The sequence below is a fragment of the Phlebotomus papatasi genome, chromosome 3 (assembly GCF_024763615.1).
Source record: "Phlebotomus papatasi isolate M1 chromosome 3, Ppap_2.1, whole genome shotgun sequence".
Taxonomy (NCBI): domain Eukaryota; kingdom Metazoa; phylum Arthropoda; class Insecta; order Diptera; family Psychodidae; genus Phlebotomus; species Phlebotomus papatasi.
In genome coordinates this window covers 58,573,823-58,594,571 of record NC_077224.1, presented here as the reverse complement: position 1 = coordinate 58,594,571, position 20,749 = coordinate 58,573,823, and the positions used below count along the sequence as shown (strand labels likewise).

The following is a 20,749-nucleotide window of genomic DNA, read 5'->3' as shown; positions in this document are numbered from 1 at the left end:
TGACCCAAAAGTTGTGGTGGGAGACGAGGGTTTTTTGTCCATGTGAGGTACAAGGTAGCGTGGCCGAGCGGTCTAAGGCGCTGGTTTAAGGCACCAGTCTCTTCGGGGGCGTGGGTTCGAATCCCACCGCTGCCACATCTTTTTGTTTATTTTTCTATACCCAATAATTTTAATTTCAGTAGTATGAATAAATAATTAGGGTAAATGTGCCAAATTTCGGCATAGTTGCATGCAAGCGCCAAAGTCTCAAGTTTGAAATGTAATATTTTTAATACAAAATGATTTTTTTATTCTTTCTTTTGTAAGAGTGTTGCATGGAACCTTGTAAAGTGTTTACCGTCTTTATTTAAGTACTCTAAAATCATTCTTAATACATTTTAAAATGAATAAAAATATAGACATAACTTTGGTGCCCTATTTCGGCCACCTTCATTCTCATAGTTCCTTGCCCTTCGGGAATTCTTCAAATGTCTTTCACGTCATCTCTTTTGTCGTAGCTACATTTTTTGTTATTCTTTTGCATTGTATAATCTTTAGAGTACGTAAAATCTAAAAGTTCATATAAATTCGAGGAACAAAAGAGGTGGCCGAAATTGCAAGCTGGCCGGAATTAGGCACACTTACCCTATAAGCGGAAATTCATCAAGTTATTCTCTATAAACCTATCGAAAGAAAGTGTTTATGAATACAGTAGAGTCTCGCTATAGTCCATACAGTAGACTCTCGCAAATTCGGCTCTTTTAAAATCGGGCTACTTTTTAATTCGGTCAGCGGTTACATTTGAAAAAAGTTTGTTGTCATTTTTCAAGTTTGATTATGATTATCAAATGAATCAAATATGCTCAAATTTGGTATGGTTTGTCTTAGTTTTGATGTGATTTTGCATTATTAAGGAATTTTCATGCAATTTACGTTATATATGAGTATGTAAACTCAATATCTATATGCACATGAATAAAAAAATCGTTGCATTTCAAAAACTTTGTCGCCCGAATTTCTGTCTAATTCGGCTGACATTTCGGTCCCATATGCCCGAATTTGAGAGAGTCTACTGTATTTGGTTTCAAATTTGACACTTGGGTCGCACAGTCCATGTCAATTTTTAAAATGATCAACGATTTTTAGTATTGAAGTTGCTCGACGGCTTCCACTTTCTTTGCGATTGTGGTACTTGTCCTTGCTCTCTTCATTGTGGATCACAATTATCACAACTACTCAATTAAGTTTGCCAAAAATATTAAAATAATGATGACAACATTGCATGTCGCGTACTAAAAAACATAACCTAACTTAAAATCAGTGTTTTGAAATCAACGGTCGATAAATTGTGGACTATAGAGCGATGGCCTATAGCGAGACTCTACTGTACCAATTGCTTTCCAAAAATTGAAAGTTTGATGTACACGGTACACCTAAATCAAGTCAAAATATATTTTACAAATTGCAACAAAATCCTTAAATAATAAAGAATATGTGCAAAATACATTATTTGGATATTTATTTATTTTGTATTCAAAGGAATTTTCTATAATATCACCTACTGTAATGCTCACGAATTTTCATGTTCTCTGATCTGGCTCAAACTTTATCAAATTAAGAGAAAAGAGAAATGTGTTTCCAGTTCAAGTGCTCAAATAGACTCAGGCTACTGATCCTCGAAAATATAGCTTGTAAATTTTGGTAGTAAACTTATCCCAAACTGTAAACTTAGGATCATCGATTTGAAGTCCTTTGCATGAATTTCCTTTACTTAAATTAATACCTAATCAATTACTGCCAATTTTACAGGCTAAATATTCTCGAGGATCAGCCTGAGTCTATTTAAGCCCTAAGGGTCTCTTCAAATGACCAGGGGGAGAATTCTGTAACTCTGGTGAAGTGATCACCTGTCAAAAATGGTGAACGCTTCACTGAAGTGATAGCAAAAGAGATTCTGTAACTGGCGATAGCTTCACGTGAAAGGCGTGAAAGGATCACTTTGAGGTTTATGTGTTTCACTTGTCAATTTTTCGGTGAAGATGATGTTATCACTCGGTGAAGCCAGTAAAATTTTTTTCCATACTCAGCTTGAAAAACAAGACCATATCATTTCTAATACTCAATTCTAGTCTTTTCTATAGTTATTTAGTTCAAATATTGATGAAAATCTTAAATTTAATGAAAATTTCAAAACACTTCCCCTCTCTGCTTCACGCAAAGGTACAGAATAACTTTTCTAGCAGTCGTGAAGGGAAGCTCATGAACCTTTCACTAGAGAATCGTTTACTAGTCAAGCGTTCATCGAGTTACAGAATTCCCTCCCAGGAACCTCTTCTAATTGTTCAGAATTCTATCATCCTGGACAATAATAAAAGGGATCGTGAAATGGTGTTTCTTCTTCGAACAACAGACGTTCGTTAAATCACCGATGTTGTCAAAACCCAAATTTTCTAAATTAAAGCCATTACAAAAATGCCCAGTAACAAAATTTAATTATTATACCGTTGGCACACTTTTTAATTGAGTGAAATTCAATCGAATGAAATTTTTACCTTTTGCTCTTTCATTCAAACTGAAATAATATAATTGTTTCTTGCTGTCAAATGAAAATTCAAATTTCAGTTTCATTTTAAATTTCAAATTGGCAGTAAGAAACAGCTATATCTGATTTCAATTTGAAAGAGTGAGAGGTAAAAGGTAAAATTTCAATCGATTGAATTTTCACTCAATTGAAAAGGTGTGCGCCACGCCAGCGGCATTAGAGTCGAAGGAACACTTGTTCGGCAGGAAACTCTTGTTGGCATTTTCGTCAAAATATTAAAATTTCTTTATTGTATAATAAATCCAAATAATAAGAGCTTTTTTCATCAATCTACCTTTTTCTGAAAAAGTCTTCAAATAATTTTATATTCCAAATCGTACAGAATTAGTTGTGAAATTTTCAAGCAAGTTTTGCCAAGAGGGGGAATGTTTTTCATTTACCTTGTAACCCTTGTAACCACATTTTATTATTAAAACCAAACTAAACCCATTTTTTGCAAATATTTATGTTGGCTCATGGAACACCTTTTAAATCAAGCAAATTTCTAGAATAAAAATTCATATCCTTTTCTTTCCCACACGTTTTGCATATGGCTATCTATTTTTTTTCGCACTACAAATTCGATTAAGTGAATTTGTTGTGATGTTTAAAATAAAAGAAGAAGAGAGAGTAAAAAATAGAGTGATTTTAGGTACACTACACACTGTAAAGTAACTTTCTTTAATTGAAGCGAATTGCTTACGCCTACGTACGTTAAACAAAACTATCAAAATTTCTTCAATAATGCCAAATATAGACATAAATTTAAATAATAGTGTGTAGGATGCCTTAGGCTATATGCTTTATAATTTTTATATAATGTGTAGGTAGAGTATAGGGAACATAAATCTGTTTTTGATAAAATTTTGGTATAAATAACCCTAAATGATTTTTTGTGAACAATTTGCACACAATTTGTTTTTTTTCTATTTTTTAACGAATTTATCAGATATTAAAGAGGTTCAAATTGAAAGAGGTAAGAAAAAACACCGAATTAGGTTTTGTTTTTCGCAGATTTTCGCGGGTCGCGTATTTTTTCGCGAATTTTCGCGGGGCACGAATTTTTTCGCGCATTTTCGCTGGGCGCGAATTTTTTCGAGGATTTTCGCAGGGCGTGAAATTTTTCGCGGGTCGAGTATTTTTTCACGAATTTTCGCGGGACGCGAATTTTTTCGCGAATTTTCACGGGGCGCGTAATTTTTCGCGGGTCGCGTATTTTATATATATCAATGAATGTAAAGTTGAGGCCTCTATCTCTCATAGTTTCCGAGATAATCGACTATATAGATTTTCATACACTTTTATGCATTTCTCATCCAATTTTTTTCATTTTCAAGTGAAATTTTGCACATATCAAGCCTGAAAGGGGCTCTAAATGGACGTAAAGTTTGAGGCCACTATCTCTCATAGTTTCCGAGATAATCGACTTTAAAGATTTTCAGACACTTTCATGCATTTCTCAACCAATTTTCCTTATTAATAACGATAATAATGTTACATACAGTTTAAGAATTATGCCCAGCGCACAATAACTTTTGTTTAGTAAACATGTTTTTGACATTTTAATGAGAGTGAGTGAGATCTAGATCTAGTCATCTCGCTCATTCTCATGGAAAATTTTGAAAACATGTTTACAAACAAAAGTTATTGTACGTTGGGCATTATTAAACGAAATTTGCATTATTTATGTATAAATATCGTTCGAGTTTGCCACAATCCAAATTTGCAATGAAGGAATCGCACCTCTATAAGCTGATCTAGGCTTATCACTGGCTTGATATTTACAACTTCTGAAAAAAACTTTTCATGGGAATTCAAAAATAATCATGCCTGCGGCTGACCATAGGTTTACGAAAAATCTATTGCCTAAAATGCTAATTTATTATCCACTTTATTTTATTTATTCGTTACATAATGTGTTTTCGAGGGGTAAGCATGAGAATCTCATCTTCTATAAACTGACTTGGTTTATTGTCGTAATAGAAAACCCAATTCAATGCAAAGTTTAGCTGTTGAAAGGTTTTCTGTGCAATATGTGCAATTTAATGCATTCTTTCGTTGATAGATAGAGCTACCAAGTTTTTTGATAATTTTTGAATAACAATTTTCATAAGCATGCTAAATACAGCAAACAAAAACAAAATTGCTAAATCAGATAATGCAGCGTGTTTGTTTTCGAGCTTTAAAAGCTTCAATACTGTTTTGTAAGTCATTCTTTTATTAAGTTAGTAGAGAATGATAGAGCGACATTTTTTGAATATATTAAAATTAATTTGAAGTTTTTTTTTATAACTAACCTTTACGAGACGATTGATGGAGGATTCCTTAGCAGAAAAAAAAGTCAAAAGAGTGTGGCAGCGGTGGGATTCGAACCCACGCCCCCGAAGAGACTGGTGCCTTAAACCAGCGCCTTAGACCGCTCGGCCACGCTACCTCGAAGCCCCCCTGATTCAAGTTCCAACACTTGGTGTGAAGCATTGCTATTTTTAGCTATCCCCAATGAAAATCTGTTAAAAATACTCAAATTTGTCGATTTAAACTATTTCTCATCCTGTTTTGATAGTACACATTTATTGTAATTATTCTTTCTCATCCTCTTTCGTCACAATTTTTATAATAATTGTTTTTTCTTTCATTTAAAAAAAAGGGGAAATTTCTTTATCATTATTGTACAACTAAAATATTTTCTTTTACTCTCAAATACGCTCTATAAACTTAAGAATAGCTATTTAATTATTACATATATCATTTTTTTATGTAATTCATCTTTTCCTCTATTTTCTAAATTTTTTTCTCTCTCTCTCTAAATCCGAAATATACGAAAAAATATGTCTGATAAAATTGGTAGATTTTCACATTTTTTTTTCATCAATCTTTTTCATCTTCTTTCATATCATTGATTCCACATTTTTCTGTAGTATTTTTTCTTCTTTTTTTTTTATTAATTGTGTATTTTTATAAAGGTAGTTTAATTATATGCGATTCAATCGACTTCATCATCTGGCTTAAATATTAAAAGAGTTTCTATGTAAGGGATATTATTGTTTATATGTTTGTTCTTCATGTTTACTCATCATCAATTTAAAGACAAATTCGTTTTTTTTTTTTAAATATTCACATTGGAATTTTCGTTACACAAAAGTCAATGCAAGTTTTTCTTTAAATTTATTTATGGTCTTTTTTTAATTTTTTTTCTTTGCTTAATCGCTCGATGGAAATCTAACTAATATTTGTGTGCTTTTGTGGCCAGTTTCTCATCCGCAAGAAAGCGTTTGAGCAATGCCCAACGCACAATAACTTTTGTTTAGTAAACATGTTTTTGACATTTCAATAAGAGTGAGTGAGATCTAGATCTAGTCATCTCTCTCACACTTATAGAAAATTTTGAAAACATGTTTACAAACAAAAGTTATTGTGCGTTGGGCATAAAGCCAATTTCGTCAGTTTCTTTTTTTTGCTATTTATTATTTTAAAAGAAAAGAAAATAAAGCTACATTTCACGCCAATGAAGAAATTGATGAAGAATATCATCAATGTCATGAAGTGTAAAAATTACACAATCAACCTTTATTTTATCCGTAAGATAAAAAATTTCATTAAAAAAGTCCATTTATTTAATGAAAAATAAAAATTCAAAAATTTCACCTAAAATGAGCAAAAATATCATCTATTATAGAAATTTTGGAATATAATAAGTCGAATTTACATAAATTAGAATATCTCTCCTAAGTTCCTTAGAAACTACGCAGTGTGATGATGACAAATTAAATTACATGTAGAATTTCTGCCTAAAATTAATTTAATAAAAAAAAAAACTTATAGAGAAAAAAAGGCGAAAGAAATAAACTGTCAGTACAAATGATCAAAAGAACTCAAGTCACACACATTTTTTTCTCTTTCCTTCATTTTCTGCTCCATGTTAAATATAGTAAAAATTATCTATCACATCTTATTACATCTTTATCTTTTATTATTATATTTTTTTTTGTTTCTTCCATTAATTTAAAAATGAGAAAAGGGCGATATTTATGTTGCTGATTTCATTTCATTTCTTTAATTATTATTATTTTTTTTTAACCACAGAACAGTTGTGACACAATTTTAGACCCTTTTGCATTTTAAAGTCCTTATTAATTATCTCAAAAGCTTACAAATCACCCCACAAAATATTCTATTTTATCTCAAGAAAAGTGTCTAAATGTGCCTTCATATTTTTCCGTGGTTCCGTTTCCTTGCTCCATATCTATTATCTCTCTACGCGTTAATTAAATTCCTTTTACACCATCTGCCATTCTATACTTCTTTTTAATTTGATATTACAATTTTAAATACAATTTTTAAGTCAGAATTCCAAAATTAAAAAAAATTATCCATGTGTGACCAATATTTATTAGTATTTTAAACAAGATCTACGGCGTTGTTTGTTAAAAGTTTGTCAAAAGAATGTTCTGCCACATAAAATACGAAAAAAGTTTTGTCAAATTCACGAAAGAACCTTTCCTTACAGAGTATTTTCACATTAATTATTTTTTGTCAAAAAAATGCACGTAGGTTTTCTGTCTATGCTACCACGGTTCAAGTATTGAATAAGTTCCACAGTCGAAACTTGGAACGACCGCGGAAGGCTTAAAATCGAGAAGTCTTGTAACAATCTATTTACTGGTTTCTCTCGGATTCATTTAGTGGATACTCTAAACTTGATCCTCAGGACTGGGGCCCAAATGATAAATAAGTTCCACACTCTCGTCAGAATTTAGCCCATGATAAAGGACAATAAAATCGAGGAATCTCGTTACAATCTAACTGGCGGATTCTCTCAGAATCATTTAATGGGTGCTCTATAATGGACCCTCAGGAATCTAAGTTTTAAATAAGTTCCACAGACATGACACACCCGTTGGAACCTATACCGTTTTGTTGTATATTAAAAATTGTGTGTTTTTCGTCAAGAATCAAAATAGGAAGTCAAATTTTCTCGCTTAGAAAATGTCCAAAACCTAGTCCACAAGGGCCGAAGGATTGACAAAGTTCCACAAACGAAGCACTCCCGTAGGACATTAGATTGTGATGTGGAATATTGCAAATCGAGTGTACTTGTAAACTATCTAAGTAAAACCGATGATATCGGACACGATCAACTGTGTTCCATATACACTTGGCTCTCAACAGTCAAAGTATTGGAAATGTTCCACAGTGAGCCCAAACAGAAGTAGATTTTGATTCTCCAATAGTGTCTTGGGTAAAATGTAAATGGAACTCTATTTGCACAAAAAGTCGTTGAAATTCGAAAAATTCAAGTTCAATTTCGAATTTTCATACAAAATTTTCGAAAAAGGTGGAAAAATTTATCAAATATCACACTAAAAAGCTGGCAAAAGAATTACTCAGTGATAATGGAGTGATTAAGTAATCGGACAAGAACAGTAAACGTCGTTTTTCTCTTTTCCTCACAACAATGTGAAGACCGTCACATTTTGACACTTGAGCACTTCGAAATTCGAACAGGATGTACCTCAGCCACCTTGTGGAATCATCATGAAGTAAGAAAGTCTCTTTTTTGGATCTTCAAATAGATTTTCGAATTTTTCAAGATCTACTTCTGTACGGAAAGAGTCCAGACATTCCAATATTGTGTGGAATATCAAAAATTGGACAATTCGGTTGCAATTTAAATGTCGTACGAGACTCTCTCGCTTAATGGGAGGTACTCTATGTTCTGCGGCCACAATGAATGTGACCGGACATTCCAGTTACTTGTGGCCTGGAGGGGAATTCTGTAATGCTCTGGCAATGCCATATGACAAATTGAGTTCGAATCTTAGAAGAGCTTTTTCGAAAATGCGATTCTGTAGCCGTGACATTGCCATTTCAGCTCACGTGGCATTGTCAGAAGTCACATATTTGAGATTTCTGGCAATTCAAATGACAATGAATGTTGTTAAATAAATCAACCAAGATTTACTGTATTTTCATAAAATCATTAACTAAAGGGATTTCATTAAAAATTCAATGAATTGGATTTTCGAACTCATAAGATATGACGAAAAAAGCTCGAATGACATTGTCAAGTTTCGAACGAACTCACACGTGACAATGCCACGAAAATTACAGAATTCCCCTACTAGCTTTGGCTCCTTTCTCCTTTTAATTTCTCAAGCCGACGTTTCGCAGGGGTTTTCCTCCTTCTTCAGGTATAGAAATTTTGGGGAAAAATTGTCACAAAAATCGTTACATTGAGAGCACAATTCGGACTTTGCACGAGAGACAATTTCTCCATCAACATCCAACAAAGACTTTGTTTCCCAATTTTTTCCCCAAAATTTCTATATACCTAAAGAAGGAGGAAAACCCCTCCGAAACGTCGGCTTGAGAAATTAAAAGGAGAAAGGAGCCAAAGGTAAATACCGTCTTTCACTGTCCCTCATTAAAAATTTTGGGTACGGAGTTAGCTTATTTTTTAAGATTTGATAGTTTCCTTTTGCATTCTTTCAGGGACCTTCAAAATCCCTGGAATAAAAAAAGGGTACCCTGAAAATTTCGGAGCTTCGAGAATCTCAGAGTCCTGTAATCCCGCGAATTCGCTGAGATCTCAAAATCCCATGATCCAAAAATCTTGAAATCCTGAATATCTCGAGACACCAAATCTTGGGACCGAATATTCCGGGACTCCAGATATTCTGCGATCTTGAAATCCCAAGGTTCCGAATATCCTAAGGTCTCAAAATCCTTGAATTCCATAATCTTGGAATACCGAATATCTTGAGATCTCAGATCTTTCGAATCACCAAAAACCTGAGTGAGATTCCGATATTTAGGGACTTTAGTATTTCAGGATCCCAAGATCCCCCATCTTAATGAGAACTTTAATCAGGATTAATAGTTGTAATTCCGGAACCTCAGTTATATACCGCATTAGAAATCCTATCCCCTGCAAAAATTGTAAATGGAAATTTAAACCGTTTGACCTAACACTGAGAGAAATCCGAAAAAGTTAAAATAACATTCCGGAAATGTTAATTTTACCCTGCATTATTGATTCGAAATCAGTGTAAATATTACCCTTTTTAGGTGTATTGGGGGTTAAAGTTACCCTTTTTCATGTTAATTTTACCCTTAAAAAGGTGTAAAATTAACATTAAAAAATGTTGATATATTTTTACACCTTAAAAGTGTTAAAGTTTTGAGGAAAAAAAGTTAATCGCGCCCTCTTTTTTTCTCAGTGAACAAACTCTGCAATTCCGAGTATACCTTTAATACAATAAAAATTCCTGGTGACTAAAGAATGATTCAAACCCGAAACTTCTGTAGAGCTGTCAATCTACTAAAAAAAATTGAAACCTGAGTCAATATGCTCATAAAAATTATTTTATTCCAAAAATCGCAATAACGCTTTATTTCCATTGGCCACACACGATGAAAATAAATAAATTAAAAAAATATATGAAAAACCTTCTTAAAAAAAGCAACTGCATTAAATTGGACAGCGTTTTCAAAATTGATTTTGACTTTAAATTTTGCTTATGTGTGTGTGTATATGGGGCGGGGTTTCTTCACAAGGGTAGTTACAACAATTGATTATGGAAATTATTTTTTTCACAATTATATCCAGTAGGATTTCTCACTTATCTATCTTCTCATCCCTTTTTTTTCTTCTTACACACACAACCAGTCGTGCCATCTCAATGGGATTTTCTTTTCTTTTTTTTTTTAATAATAATTCCTCTCGCTTTTTTTACCGTCATTTTTTTTAATCTTTTTCTTTAGCTCCATATTTTTTAACTACTAAGAGGTTTTGCTATGATTAGTACGACAATTTTGTCAATAAAAATATAAAATACATGCATCGAAGACGGGGAAATCACGTAGCATATCTGCAAAAAGTACCACGGCAATGAAAAAAAAACTTCACTGTAATTTGAAAAAAAAAAGAGGAATAATTTAAACTCACCGCTTAGTCCACAGTCTGGCAATTCTGTCGTGCTCTTCTCTATTTTGCAGATATTGCGTAGCAATACTTCCCACAAGTGGATCAGCTGAAAGTAAACAACCCAACTCTCTTCAGTCTAATTCTTGTCAAGGAAAATCTTCAGTAAAGGCCTCTACACATTGGGAGCAATTTTTGTCAAAAATTGCATTTTTGACAGAATTTTGACGTTTCTGCCTACAGCACTGCAGCCAATTTCCTTCAAAAAAGCAATTTTTGACGAAAATTGTGCTCAATGTGTAGACACCTTAATGGAATAAAGCGCTTTCAATAAAATACTTCAAAAAAGATTTTAAATAGTTGATCGATTGACCTCAATTTAGATATTAAGAATAAGATTACTGAAAATTGTTATTCTTAACAATGATATAAAAAATGTAAAACAAAAAGTGATTTGGGATTCAAAAACCTTTCAATGGAATCCGTTTCTGTTCAAATCGATTAAGAAATACGTTTTTCTGAATAAAATTTGACCTTGAAACATTCAAGGTCATACCCGTCAAGAATCCCAATTTATAACCTTAATCACTGGTTTTTATATCCTAGAATAGAAGGTGTGTTTCAAATATGATTTATTGGTGACTATTGATAATAATTTCTTCGAATGCCTCAAATATTTTGCAATACCACGGACGTATATAAGTGCTAAACATGTTAATATTATTGATGTCGCGCAATGCATTCAACAAATCTGAGGAACTATATTAACAATATTTTCAATATATTTCAGAAGGTCGACAAAATTATTAAAAGAAGTAATACCTCAATGCGTAATTACATCTTTGTAACCTAATTTTGTACACTGTAAACAGTAATGAAATCTATTAGGGGAGAGCGGGGTTACTAACTATATGTTTTCTTGGAATATTAATTTGAACAATTTTGAACGAAAATTTAAAGTTTATAAGAGTTTTTGCAGTAAGCTATTGAGTTTTAGTTAAAAAGAAACTTAAATATTTACAAAAATGAATTTGACATATGAGAACGTTTTATGTAAAACGAACATAATATTAATTAAAGACATAAATTAAACACAAATAAAGACATTATCAGGATCAATTGAATTAAAAAATATATATAAATAAATAAATAATAATAATGGCAATACAGTATACTTTCGCTCAATCGGACGAAAAATTTTGTTGACAATTGTTAGTTCAATTATGAAGCTAATTTGCTCAAATTCGCTGTAGTTCTTCCTATTTTATCGTGATTCTTTATAATTGAGCGCTTTTTGTAGAATTTACAAAGTCTTTGACACCCAAATCTATCGATAAACCGGATGACATTTCGTCTCAAATGCCGAATTGAGAGAGAGTCTACTGTATTCCATAGAGGAACTTAGGGCTTCTCGCAAAGGGGGGTTCGGGACATCCATTATAATTTTTTTCTTACACAGAGATGGGGTTGTCAGTCCCATGCCCCGTGGAATCAAGTGCAGTGAAACTCACTGGATGCAATTTGAACACCTTTAACGCCATAAAAATTCCTGTCATCCAATTACTCTCATCATATACTCAGAAGACTCAGAATATAAGTCGAACAATTCGATTTTTTACAAAATTCGTTTTATTCGCTTTTTGGATAATTCTATCTATTTTCCCCGTGAATTTGAAAGTTAATTATCTTCAAAGTTATAGAGATTTTAAATCTGAAAAATCCTATACTCTACATGTAATATCTCAGCTTCAAATCGCTTTCCTGTACAATTTGCCAACCACGAGTTATTCGTTTCTTATTATGAGCGATCGATATTACCTATATACAGTAGAGTTCCTCAAATTTGAACATTTGGGGGGTAGGGTAGAGTCAGTACTTTTTCGCCAGTAAGCACTTTTTCGCCACCTACAAATAAAATCACTTTTTCAGGGAATTATGAGCTCATGAAACTACGAAATGACTATTACTTCGTAACCTCTAGTCCAACGGATCAGAAAACCATTAACTGGTGCTCCACCGACTAGATTATTTGCAAGTTAATTGAAGAAATTGTCGACAAGGTGAACAGTCACCAAAAAAATATGGAGTTCTTAATAAACTTGTCAACGCTCAGACAAATTGTCTTGCAATATTTTATGTTTTTGCAGTACAGTATTTGATATTTTTTCACTGAAAGTCACTTTGTTATTAACTAAGCTTCGCTCTAATATAATTATTTAATAATGTTTTCCAAAAAAATAAAGAAATACGGATGTGGTGAAATAGGGCTTACTTTTTTCGGTTGTGTAAGTACTTTTCGCCACTCATTTTTCCAAGCATTTTACAAGTGGCGCACCTCGCGGAATTCAGTTGAAACAGACGTAATTGTCAATTGATTTTTGTCGCAAACAAAAAATGTACAAAAAATCATTCGAAATACTCTAATAATTGTCTAATATAGGTGTTAAATAAGAAAAGTACTATGCAATGTACTTTTGCGGGTTTTCGAAAGGTGCTGTTTCTTAAAAATCGATTGAAAACAAGTGGCGAAAAAGTGCTTACACAGTGGCGAAAAAGTGTTTACAAAGTGGCGAAAAGTACTGAAACATGTATTGTTGCAGGAAATGTATTTTTTCAACTAGATGCCCAAAAATTCCCGGAAAGTCTCCTGGTTCATTAGAGAGACAATGCTTCAAAGCACTTGTACAGAAAATTTCTTTTTATTTCGACAAAAATTGTAAGAATTACAAGAGTACAAAACCTTAAGGTGGCGAAAAGGGCTTACTCTACCCTATAGATGACATTTCTTACTCCTCAAATTTGAACAGTATTGTCAAAAACGTAACGGAATTCATGTAAAATTCACCTTTCCTAAATTAAGGAAAATATCTTTAGAGAATTTTATCAATTGATTTTTTTTGTTAAATAGGTGAAATTTGTTGAGGAACTTAATATAATACATACGACAATATTTAGGAAACACCAGAGAAAAATATTTCTAATTCAGACTCCATGCAAACTTTGAATGCAACCGTCACTCAAATTTGAGGGACTCGACTGTATCATATTACCTTCAGTAAGAAACATTAAAAATAAAACATACTGCTTGACTTAAAAATGTTTCATAATTTAGAAACCAATTTATATTTTAATGCTAATGTACTATCTGTATTATAGCTTCAACAACTTGTGATTTTTTTTGTCAAAATGGAGCATTTTGACGCGATTTACTTCAAAATGCTTCATTTTGACAGAATTTTGACATTTCCTGCAGCAGACAATTTATTTAAAAAAAAAAAAGAATTTTTGATGAAAATTGTTCCAAATGTTTCCACACACTAAGAAGTTTTCTTCAATCTTTGGCGTATTGAAGAAGAAAATTTCTAACGGTGATAATTTCTTCAATATGTCAAATATTGGCAGATATTCCTTAATTGTATTTGCATTAAAAGTGAAAATTTGTGGAATATACGAAGTCAATTTTGATTTGGTAAGTTTATCTGATAGCCCACCATTTAATTCTAGCAGAATTTTTGTTTGCATTTCTAGCAGAAATTTGCTCACAAGTGTCTTTAAATTTTGTTTTAAATTTTTTCTCAGCCAATTCTTCTTCCAGACACGACTGAAATTTCTGCAGAGGTATTTCAAGAGCTCATCCGGCACCAGTGAAAGCTACCTCAAACATGGTGTAAGTCCGGTTCAACCGAGTTTAGAGCAATGTATTGATTTATTGCAAGAAGATTAGTGTGTGAAGAAGCCTTTTTTTAAAACAACTCCTTAATTTTAAATCAGATCTTATTACTTAATAAGTACTTAATGTATTATTCGGGAGGGAATCATCGGGCAAAATGTTGCAAAAAGAATATTTTTTAAGCTGTCGAAAGACCAAATTCAGCTCACTCTTGTAGTAAATTTCCACTCAAAAATAATTTGTCACAGTTTCTTACAACTGTTTTTGTTTGTGAAGAGTTTAAAAATGCAATGGCTAATATAAATACTTTGATTTGCTTCTATTACCGTGAATTTTCATAAATAAAAAAATAATCTGTTAAGTTGAAAGTTATTCTTTTAGGATATCTACACGTTGTAAGTATTTTTTGTCAAAATGGAACATTGTGAAGTAAATTGTATCAAAATGCGTCAAAATGTGCCATTGAGACAAAAATTTTTGACGGTACAGAGGCCATTAAAAAGGAAAAAAAAGGAAAAGTGCTTTTCAAGTTATTTTCTAATAGCTGGTCATAGTAAATTTTACTAGTAATTTTTCTTTTTATTTTTTAAGATATTCAATTCAATATTGAATCTTAAAATATTTAGCTCGCCCAATTTGCCCCAGATTCCCCTATATTCAATTCGAAAAAATGTTTATTTCACTCTCATCTAAAATTTATATTTTTGCAAGTAACTGAAATAATCTCCCATTCCCCTATATTACTAATGACGTCTAAAATACATTCTGACTCAATTTTCTTGATAAATTCAAGTGACAAAACGTAGAATCTCAATGCGATAGAATCCTGTAATAAATGTTATCGCACTTCTTCTTAATTTATTTCAGCATCTGCTCGTGCAACTAAATTGTTACAGCAATAAAATGTGGGCTGAATTTAGCTTTTCGATTTTTTATTGACAAGAAAAATTTCCAAGGAAAAAAAAACCCTTTCGGAAGTGAAGCAGAAATTAATTAGACTTACCCGGATTGCAGTCTGTCAGTAGTGAACAAATTGATAGTAGGACTTTTGATATAGTCAGTGCTGGCGACCAGTTGTCTTTCAGGATGTCCAGGCAGATGACACCTTGGCTATTGATGTTACAGTGGTATATCCTAGTGCGGAAGGTCACCTGGACAGACAATCACAATTTTCCTTCAATCACTCTGCCCTGGGATTATCAATTGGGGGTCATTTGCTTACCTTGGGAGGTTTGAAGGGGTACTCGGGAGAGAAGTGAATATCCAGGAAGAAGACACCACCTTCATAGACCGATCCCGGAGGTCCTAGAATTGTCGATACCCATTCATAGAGATTATCTCCTTTAGGTCCAGCACTGCAATTGGGCGGCGGATCGAGTGTGATCTCAGCCAGTTCCTTCTGGATGCGTTTGGCCGAAGTGCCGAGTGCCTTGGAGATCTTAGGATTAGGTTTGGCATCCTTGGCATCATTTCGGGGATCTGCAGCTGGTGCTGCTCCATTGCTACTAGCTGCTCCGCTACGGCCACGTCCACCTCCGGCACCTCCGCCGCTGCTTGATCCAGCCGTTGTGGACATAATCTTGGGCTTTATTCTCTCGGACAAGATTCCCGGAAACTTAAACAAATTGTGGCCTCTACTCTGCCAATAAAGACAAAGAAATACTCCTAAGAATCACAGTGGGCCAATTAATGACTAGCAGACTTTGTAGAAAATATTTGTAAATTTTATGTGGAAAAGCATAAAAGCTTTACAGAATGCTCGAGCTCACAAGAAGTAGAGGAAAAATCCACCTCTGGATGATACTGAGTTACATTAAAAAAGGTATTATAAGAATTTTACCGATTCATTACCGATTGGGATCAGTCTAGTTATTTTGGAAATTTCAATACCTTTCAACTAAAATTTCAACTAAAACTAAATATTTTTGTTTCAATTATTAAACTAATTATTTTTATTTCAATAATTTGCCCTCAGATTTGACAACTGAGAATCTATGAAGTGAAGTGAAGTTAGCGTCGCCTATTGAAAAGCAATGGCGACAGGTGGTGAATCAATTTTAGAATATTGCCACTTTCCGCCATGGTTCATTTTTACATAAAAATAATATAAAATGAAACATTAACTAAATATAAATTTTATGTATTCGCCGAATGTAATTAAATGTTCAATAGACAAATTATTTATTCAAAATCGTAAATTTTGTTCGATAAAAGTTTCATGACACTTACTATATTTGGTAAGAAATATTGGATTCGATGCATTTGCTTAAAATATTCCTCTAAAAGTGCTCAAACATTTAAATTCAAAACAAAAAAATAGTGTTTTTCGACTCTATAAATAACAGCAGTATAGATACAAATAGTTTTATGGCTAATTTATTTCACAAATAATGGAAAAATCGCGATTTCAATACAAATGGCGAAAGGTGGGGCACTGGCGAGAAGTGGTGATTCCACCCTAATCATAACGTAATCGACTGAGAAGTAAACTCTCTGAGGGGCAATTCACGAAAGTATCCAGTCAAAATTTTGACTGGTTACTGCCCGTTTTCTGTGACGCGAATTTCGCCGTCGAGACCAAAGGGAGACGGGAGGGTACGATTTTTTTTACTAAAATCTAATGATAAAAATAATTATTTGCATTATTTTATTTAAATGATGATGCCCAGGCATAAAAATTATAAGAAATTTAATGGGTTTTAAAATTTTATAAAAGTTTTCCCTGCGTTCGAAAAAATAGGTTTTGAGTAAGTTCAGGGAAGAAATTATTATTATATTTGGGATTATAAGTTTCAATTTTTTTTGTTGGTAAAATTTACATAAGATTTATTTCGGATCAAAATTTTCGTCAAGATAAGACTTCTAGTACAATGATATATAGCGAATTAATTTGAATATCAAATATTGAATATGCAATATAAATGTGCAAAGGATGGAGTGAAACTAAGGCAGTCGCTCATGTTACATAGCCCTAGTTCATGTAGCAACAAAAAGTGCAGCTGATAAAGGATGTTGTATAATGAGAACTTGTCAAGTCTAAGGGCCTTGACAGACCTAAGGATTAGCCGAGAGACGGCTTAGCATGATTTTATTCAACATAATGGTTAAACTTCATTTCTATCATTTTCCATTAACCCTTTAAGGACGATTGGGTCACCTGTGACCCAAAAATGATTTTTTTCCTACGATCATCTAAAGTTGTGTATTGCTCGAAAAAATCAAAAATGGTGATTTTTACTGACCCCCGATTTTTGACCCTCTCGTCCTTAAAGGGTTAAGTCGTCTCTCGACTTATGTTGTAAGTGTGTCTAGAGCATAACCCCGAGTCACCGGTGACCCAAAAAGATTTTTTAAAATATTTTGAGGGAAAAACCTTTAGATAAGTCAGAAAACATTTCTTTCTCTACGGGTGATAGAGATGACCCCCCCCCCCCCCGATTAAGGGATAGGGGGAACTGGAGCAGTAGTAAATATTGGGTAGTTGTAAACATTACCATTCTTTTTTAAAATAAGATATAAAACCGGTTTTGAGCGATTTCATAGGTTAAGCAACTGTGTATACCTCGCTAATAGTCAATTTTTCGACCAGACTCAACTTACTGTGTTATCACACTTGCACATTAAAATTTTAATATGATTCACATTAATTGTCGCTGGTGAGAGTCCAAATGTGTAATTTGTGTTTTTGAATCATTTTACATTCAAAATTTGATCTATTTGTTGATAAAAGGTAGACTTGGCCCGCAAAATTTGATATAAATTGATTTATAGCATTAATGCGAAAAATTAATGTGATTTTCTCATTAAGTTTTTAATGTGAAAAATATTTATGCTTTAGGTAAATTTAAACTTATTTTTTCAGGCCAAGTCCACTTATTTATCAAAAAATAGAAAAACCCCAAATATTAAGTGACTCAAAGACACAAATAACATATTTGAACGCTCACAAGCGACAATTAATGTGAATCACATTAAAATTTTAATGTGCAAGTGTGATAACGCCGTTATACTTAGTAATGAACTTGGAATAATTTCTCAATTGCTTAAGTTTATAGCAAGATGAAGCACGGATGTGCAGTCTAGTCACTGGTTATATGGCCTACGCCATGTTTGTAGCCATTTTATTTTGTAAAGCAAAATGTATTTTTTGTTTACTTTCTCTATACATGCTTTTGGGTTGAAAATTGTCTTTATTGTGGTTATATATGGGAAAACACCGGAAATTGTTCAAAAAGTGGCATTTGAACAATACCGGCAAATGTAACCCAATGCATCTTCTTTTATAAAGGCTCTAAAAAAATACTTCTTATTTCCTCAAAAAGTCCTTATAAGGCACATTTAATAGCTTTAGAATAGAGCTTTCAAGGAAAAAAAAAGTTGAAGATGTACACTGAGAGAAATCCGAAAAAGTTAAGATAACATTCCGGAAATGTTAATTTTACCCTGCATTATTGATCCGAAATCAGTGTAAATATTACCCTTTTTAGGTGTATTTGGGGTTAAAGTTACCCTTTTTTCATGTTAATTTTACCCTTAAAAGGTGTAAAATTAACATTAAAAAATGTTGATATATTTTTACAGCTAAAAAGTGTTATAGTTTTGAGGAAAAAAAGTTAATCGCACCCTCTTTTTTTCTCAGTGTAGGAATTAGAACATGAAATATTTAATTTTTATACAGAACTGCAAAACATTGGGTCACTTTTGCCGGGCACTGTATATGAATTCATAGATTGCTATAGGCATAGGACTCCTTTTCCTTTCCCTCCAGAATCCGCAGGTCATAAGCTCTATGAGCTGATTTCGGACCGTGACACTGCCATGTTATAGGCTCTAGTATGCATTCATTAGGACAAGACCAACTGAGTGCGTGACTTCGGGAATAGTCCGGCCATCAGATACCCCTTCTAGTACATAGGGGTCCTTGTCTGTTTAAAAAATGGTCCACATAAGTCCAAGTGATGTAGACATTAAAAAATCACTGTTTGTAACCACCCCGTGTTTACTACTGCCCCAGTTTCCCCTAAGCCGTCGTTCAATGGAGTGTGCCCAAAAGAAAGGGCTTTATGAAAAAGTGGTTTCTGATTGGGGACTCATAATGGACTTAAGTAGAGCCCTGTGGGTTAGTGCAAAGGACCGGTAAGGTACTCTCATCACAAATATCAGACATCAACTTTAGTAAATATAATGTTTTGTGAGTCTCGGCTTAAGTCATAGATCTATCGAGACTCTACGGAGTTTTCAAACTAAAGTTCCTGAAAGTTCCCAATTTCTAAAGAGCAAGTATGACCACGTAATTTTAAAAGCCTGAAGGATTATTTGTCCTCTTTCTATCATTCTGTGACTGAATTTCTCTAAGAATATTACCTCTGTTTTGAAATTATTAAAGGTAAACCTAGCGGCTAAACCACTGGTCTGTGGACGCCTTAAGTGCAAAGCCAACTGGGTTTTAACCTGAAGGATTTATTGCACGTATTAGAATAAAATTATCAAGGACATAGAATAGAAATTCCTGAAATTTTTAAAGGCCATCTTTCTGTAGAGAACAGTGTTTAGTGTCCGGATTGCGGAAGTGAGAGAATTGAGCTGAAACCGGGAATATTTGGGGGAATAATTTGGGGGCCAAATGAGAGCCCCAGGGGTGAATGATCCCCGAGTAATCGGGGCATTTCCGTAAATTTCGGATTCTTTGTTGCAACACGGAGACATTTGGTGGCCATTCCCTGATTTTTTTTTTCTTTTGAGTGTCTGGATGAGAGTTTGTGTGTGAGAGAGGACTACTTTCGCCCTCAATTTTCTTAAGATTCCAATATGGGAACCCATGCAAATTTCAACATGCCCTTCAGCCTTAGCCACCCAGAATCCCATTTCAGCCCCAATTTTGCAATAATCCAGCGAAAATCCTGCTAAAACAAGCTTTCCACCAAACCACAAAAGCCTACTCATCAATTTAAAAAAAGGGAGACAAGCGGCCATTTTGACTCGGGACATTTCACCTCAACACTTCAGCCCCAAAATCAATCTTTCCTCCGGAGGAAAAATCACTTTTTCTATCTAAATTACTTTCTCAGGTATCTCGCAACACCTTTACCCCGGAAAATTCACCAAATTCTGGGAATTGCGGAAAATTTTCTATAATGAAAAAAGGTGTCTTTTGTTCCACTGAGCTTCGTCTTTGGGTCACTTTTTCTCAGGTCTTTTCTACCCCAATTCATGAACTTTTTCACGAATTTCCACCGAATTTCACTCAAAGGGACACTTAATTGCACAAAACTCACCAGAAATTGATAATTTTAGATGTATTTTTCAAGAACTTTCACAGAAAATCGGAGTCTCAGATGCGGTGACTCGATAGATAGACAGCTTATGGGATTTTATATTGGTGGATGGATATCAATAATTTGCACCATAGATGGCTCTGTACGTGGCAGTTGCATTTTTCAATTTTAAAATGAAAAACTGTTATTCTGGAAAGACTGCAAGAAAACTTAGAACAGGCCGGAAAAGCGGAGAAAAAGTTTTTAATTTTTTGTTTTATTATGCAAAAATTGCAGTAAGAAAAAAGCACCCAGGTTTCTATGATTTTTAAAGGAGTTTC

General features: G+C 33.4%; 1 protein-coding gene and 2 non-coding genes across 4 annotated transcripts; 1 reads left to right on the top strand and 2 right to left on the bottom strand.

Moving 5' to 3' along the window:
* The first annotated feature begins 53 nt into the window (after positions 1–53).
* Trnal-aag (transfer RNA leucine (anticodon AAG)) lies at positions 54–135 on the top strand. The gene has a single exon. It is a non-coding gene; the product is annotated as a tRNA-Leu (tRNA).
* Positions 136–4,912: 4,777 nt separating this feature from the next.
* Trnal-aag (transfer RNA leucine (anticodon AAG)) lies at positions 4,913–4,994 on the bottom strand. Its single transcript has one exon. It is a non-coding gene; the product is annotated as a tRNA-Leu (tRNA).
* A 4,913-nt stretch (positions 4,995–9,907) lies between these two features.
* Positions 9,908–20,540, bottom strand: LOC129807013 (ubiquitin-conjugating enzyme E2-24 kDa). 2 transcript variants are annotated; one of them, XM_055855958.1, is made up of 5 exons: positions 20,430–20,540; positions 15,377–15,788; positions 15,158–15,305; positions 10,509–10,593; positions 9,908–10,431 (listed from the first exon to the last, which is right to left on the bottom strand). In XM_055855958.1, exons 2-5 carry the CDS (start codon positions 15,728–15,730, stop codon positions 10,419–10,421), a joined length of 600 nt encoding a protein of 199 aa, XP_055711933.1. In that variant the 5' UTR covers positions 15,731–15,788; positions 20,430–20,540; the 3' UTR covers positions 9,908–10,418. The 2 variants fall into 2 exon arrangements, with proteins under 2 accessions (XP_055711933.1, XP_055711932.1); XM_055855957.1 differs by having other exon boundaries at positions 15,377–15,793; positions 20,430–20,520.
* Positions 20,541–20,749: the final 209 nt, after the last annotated feature.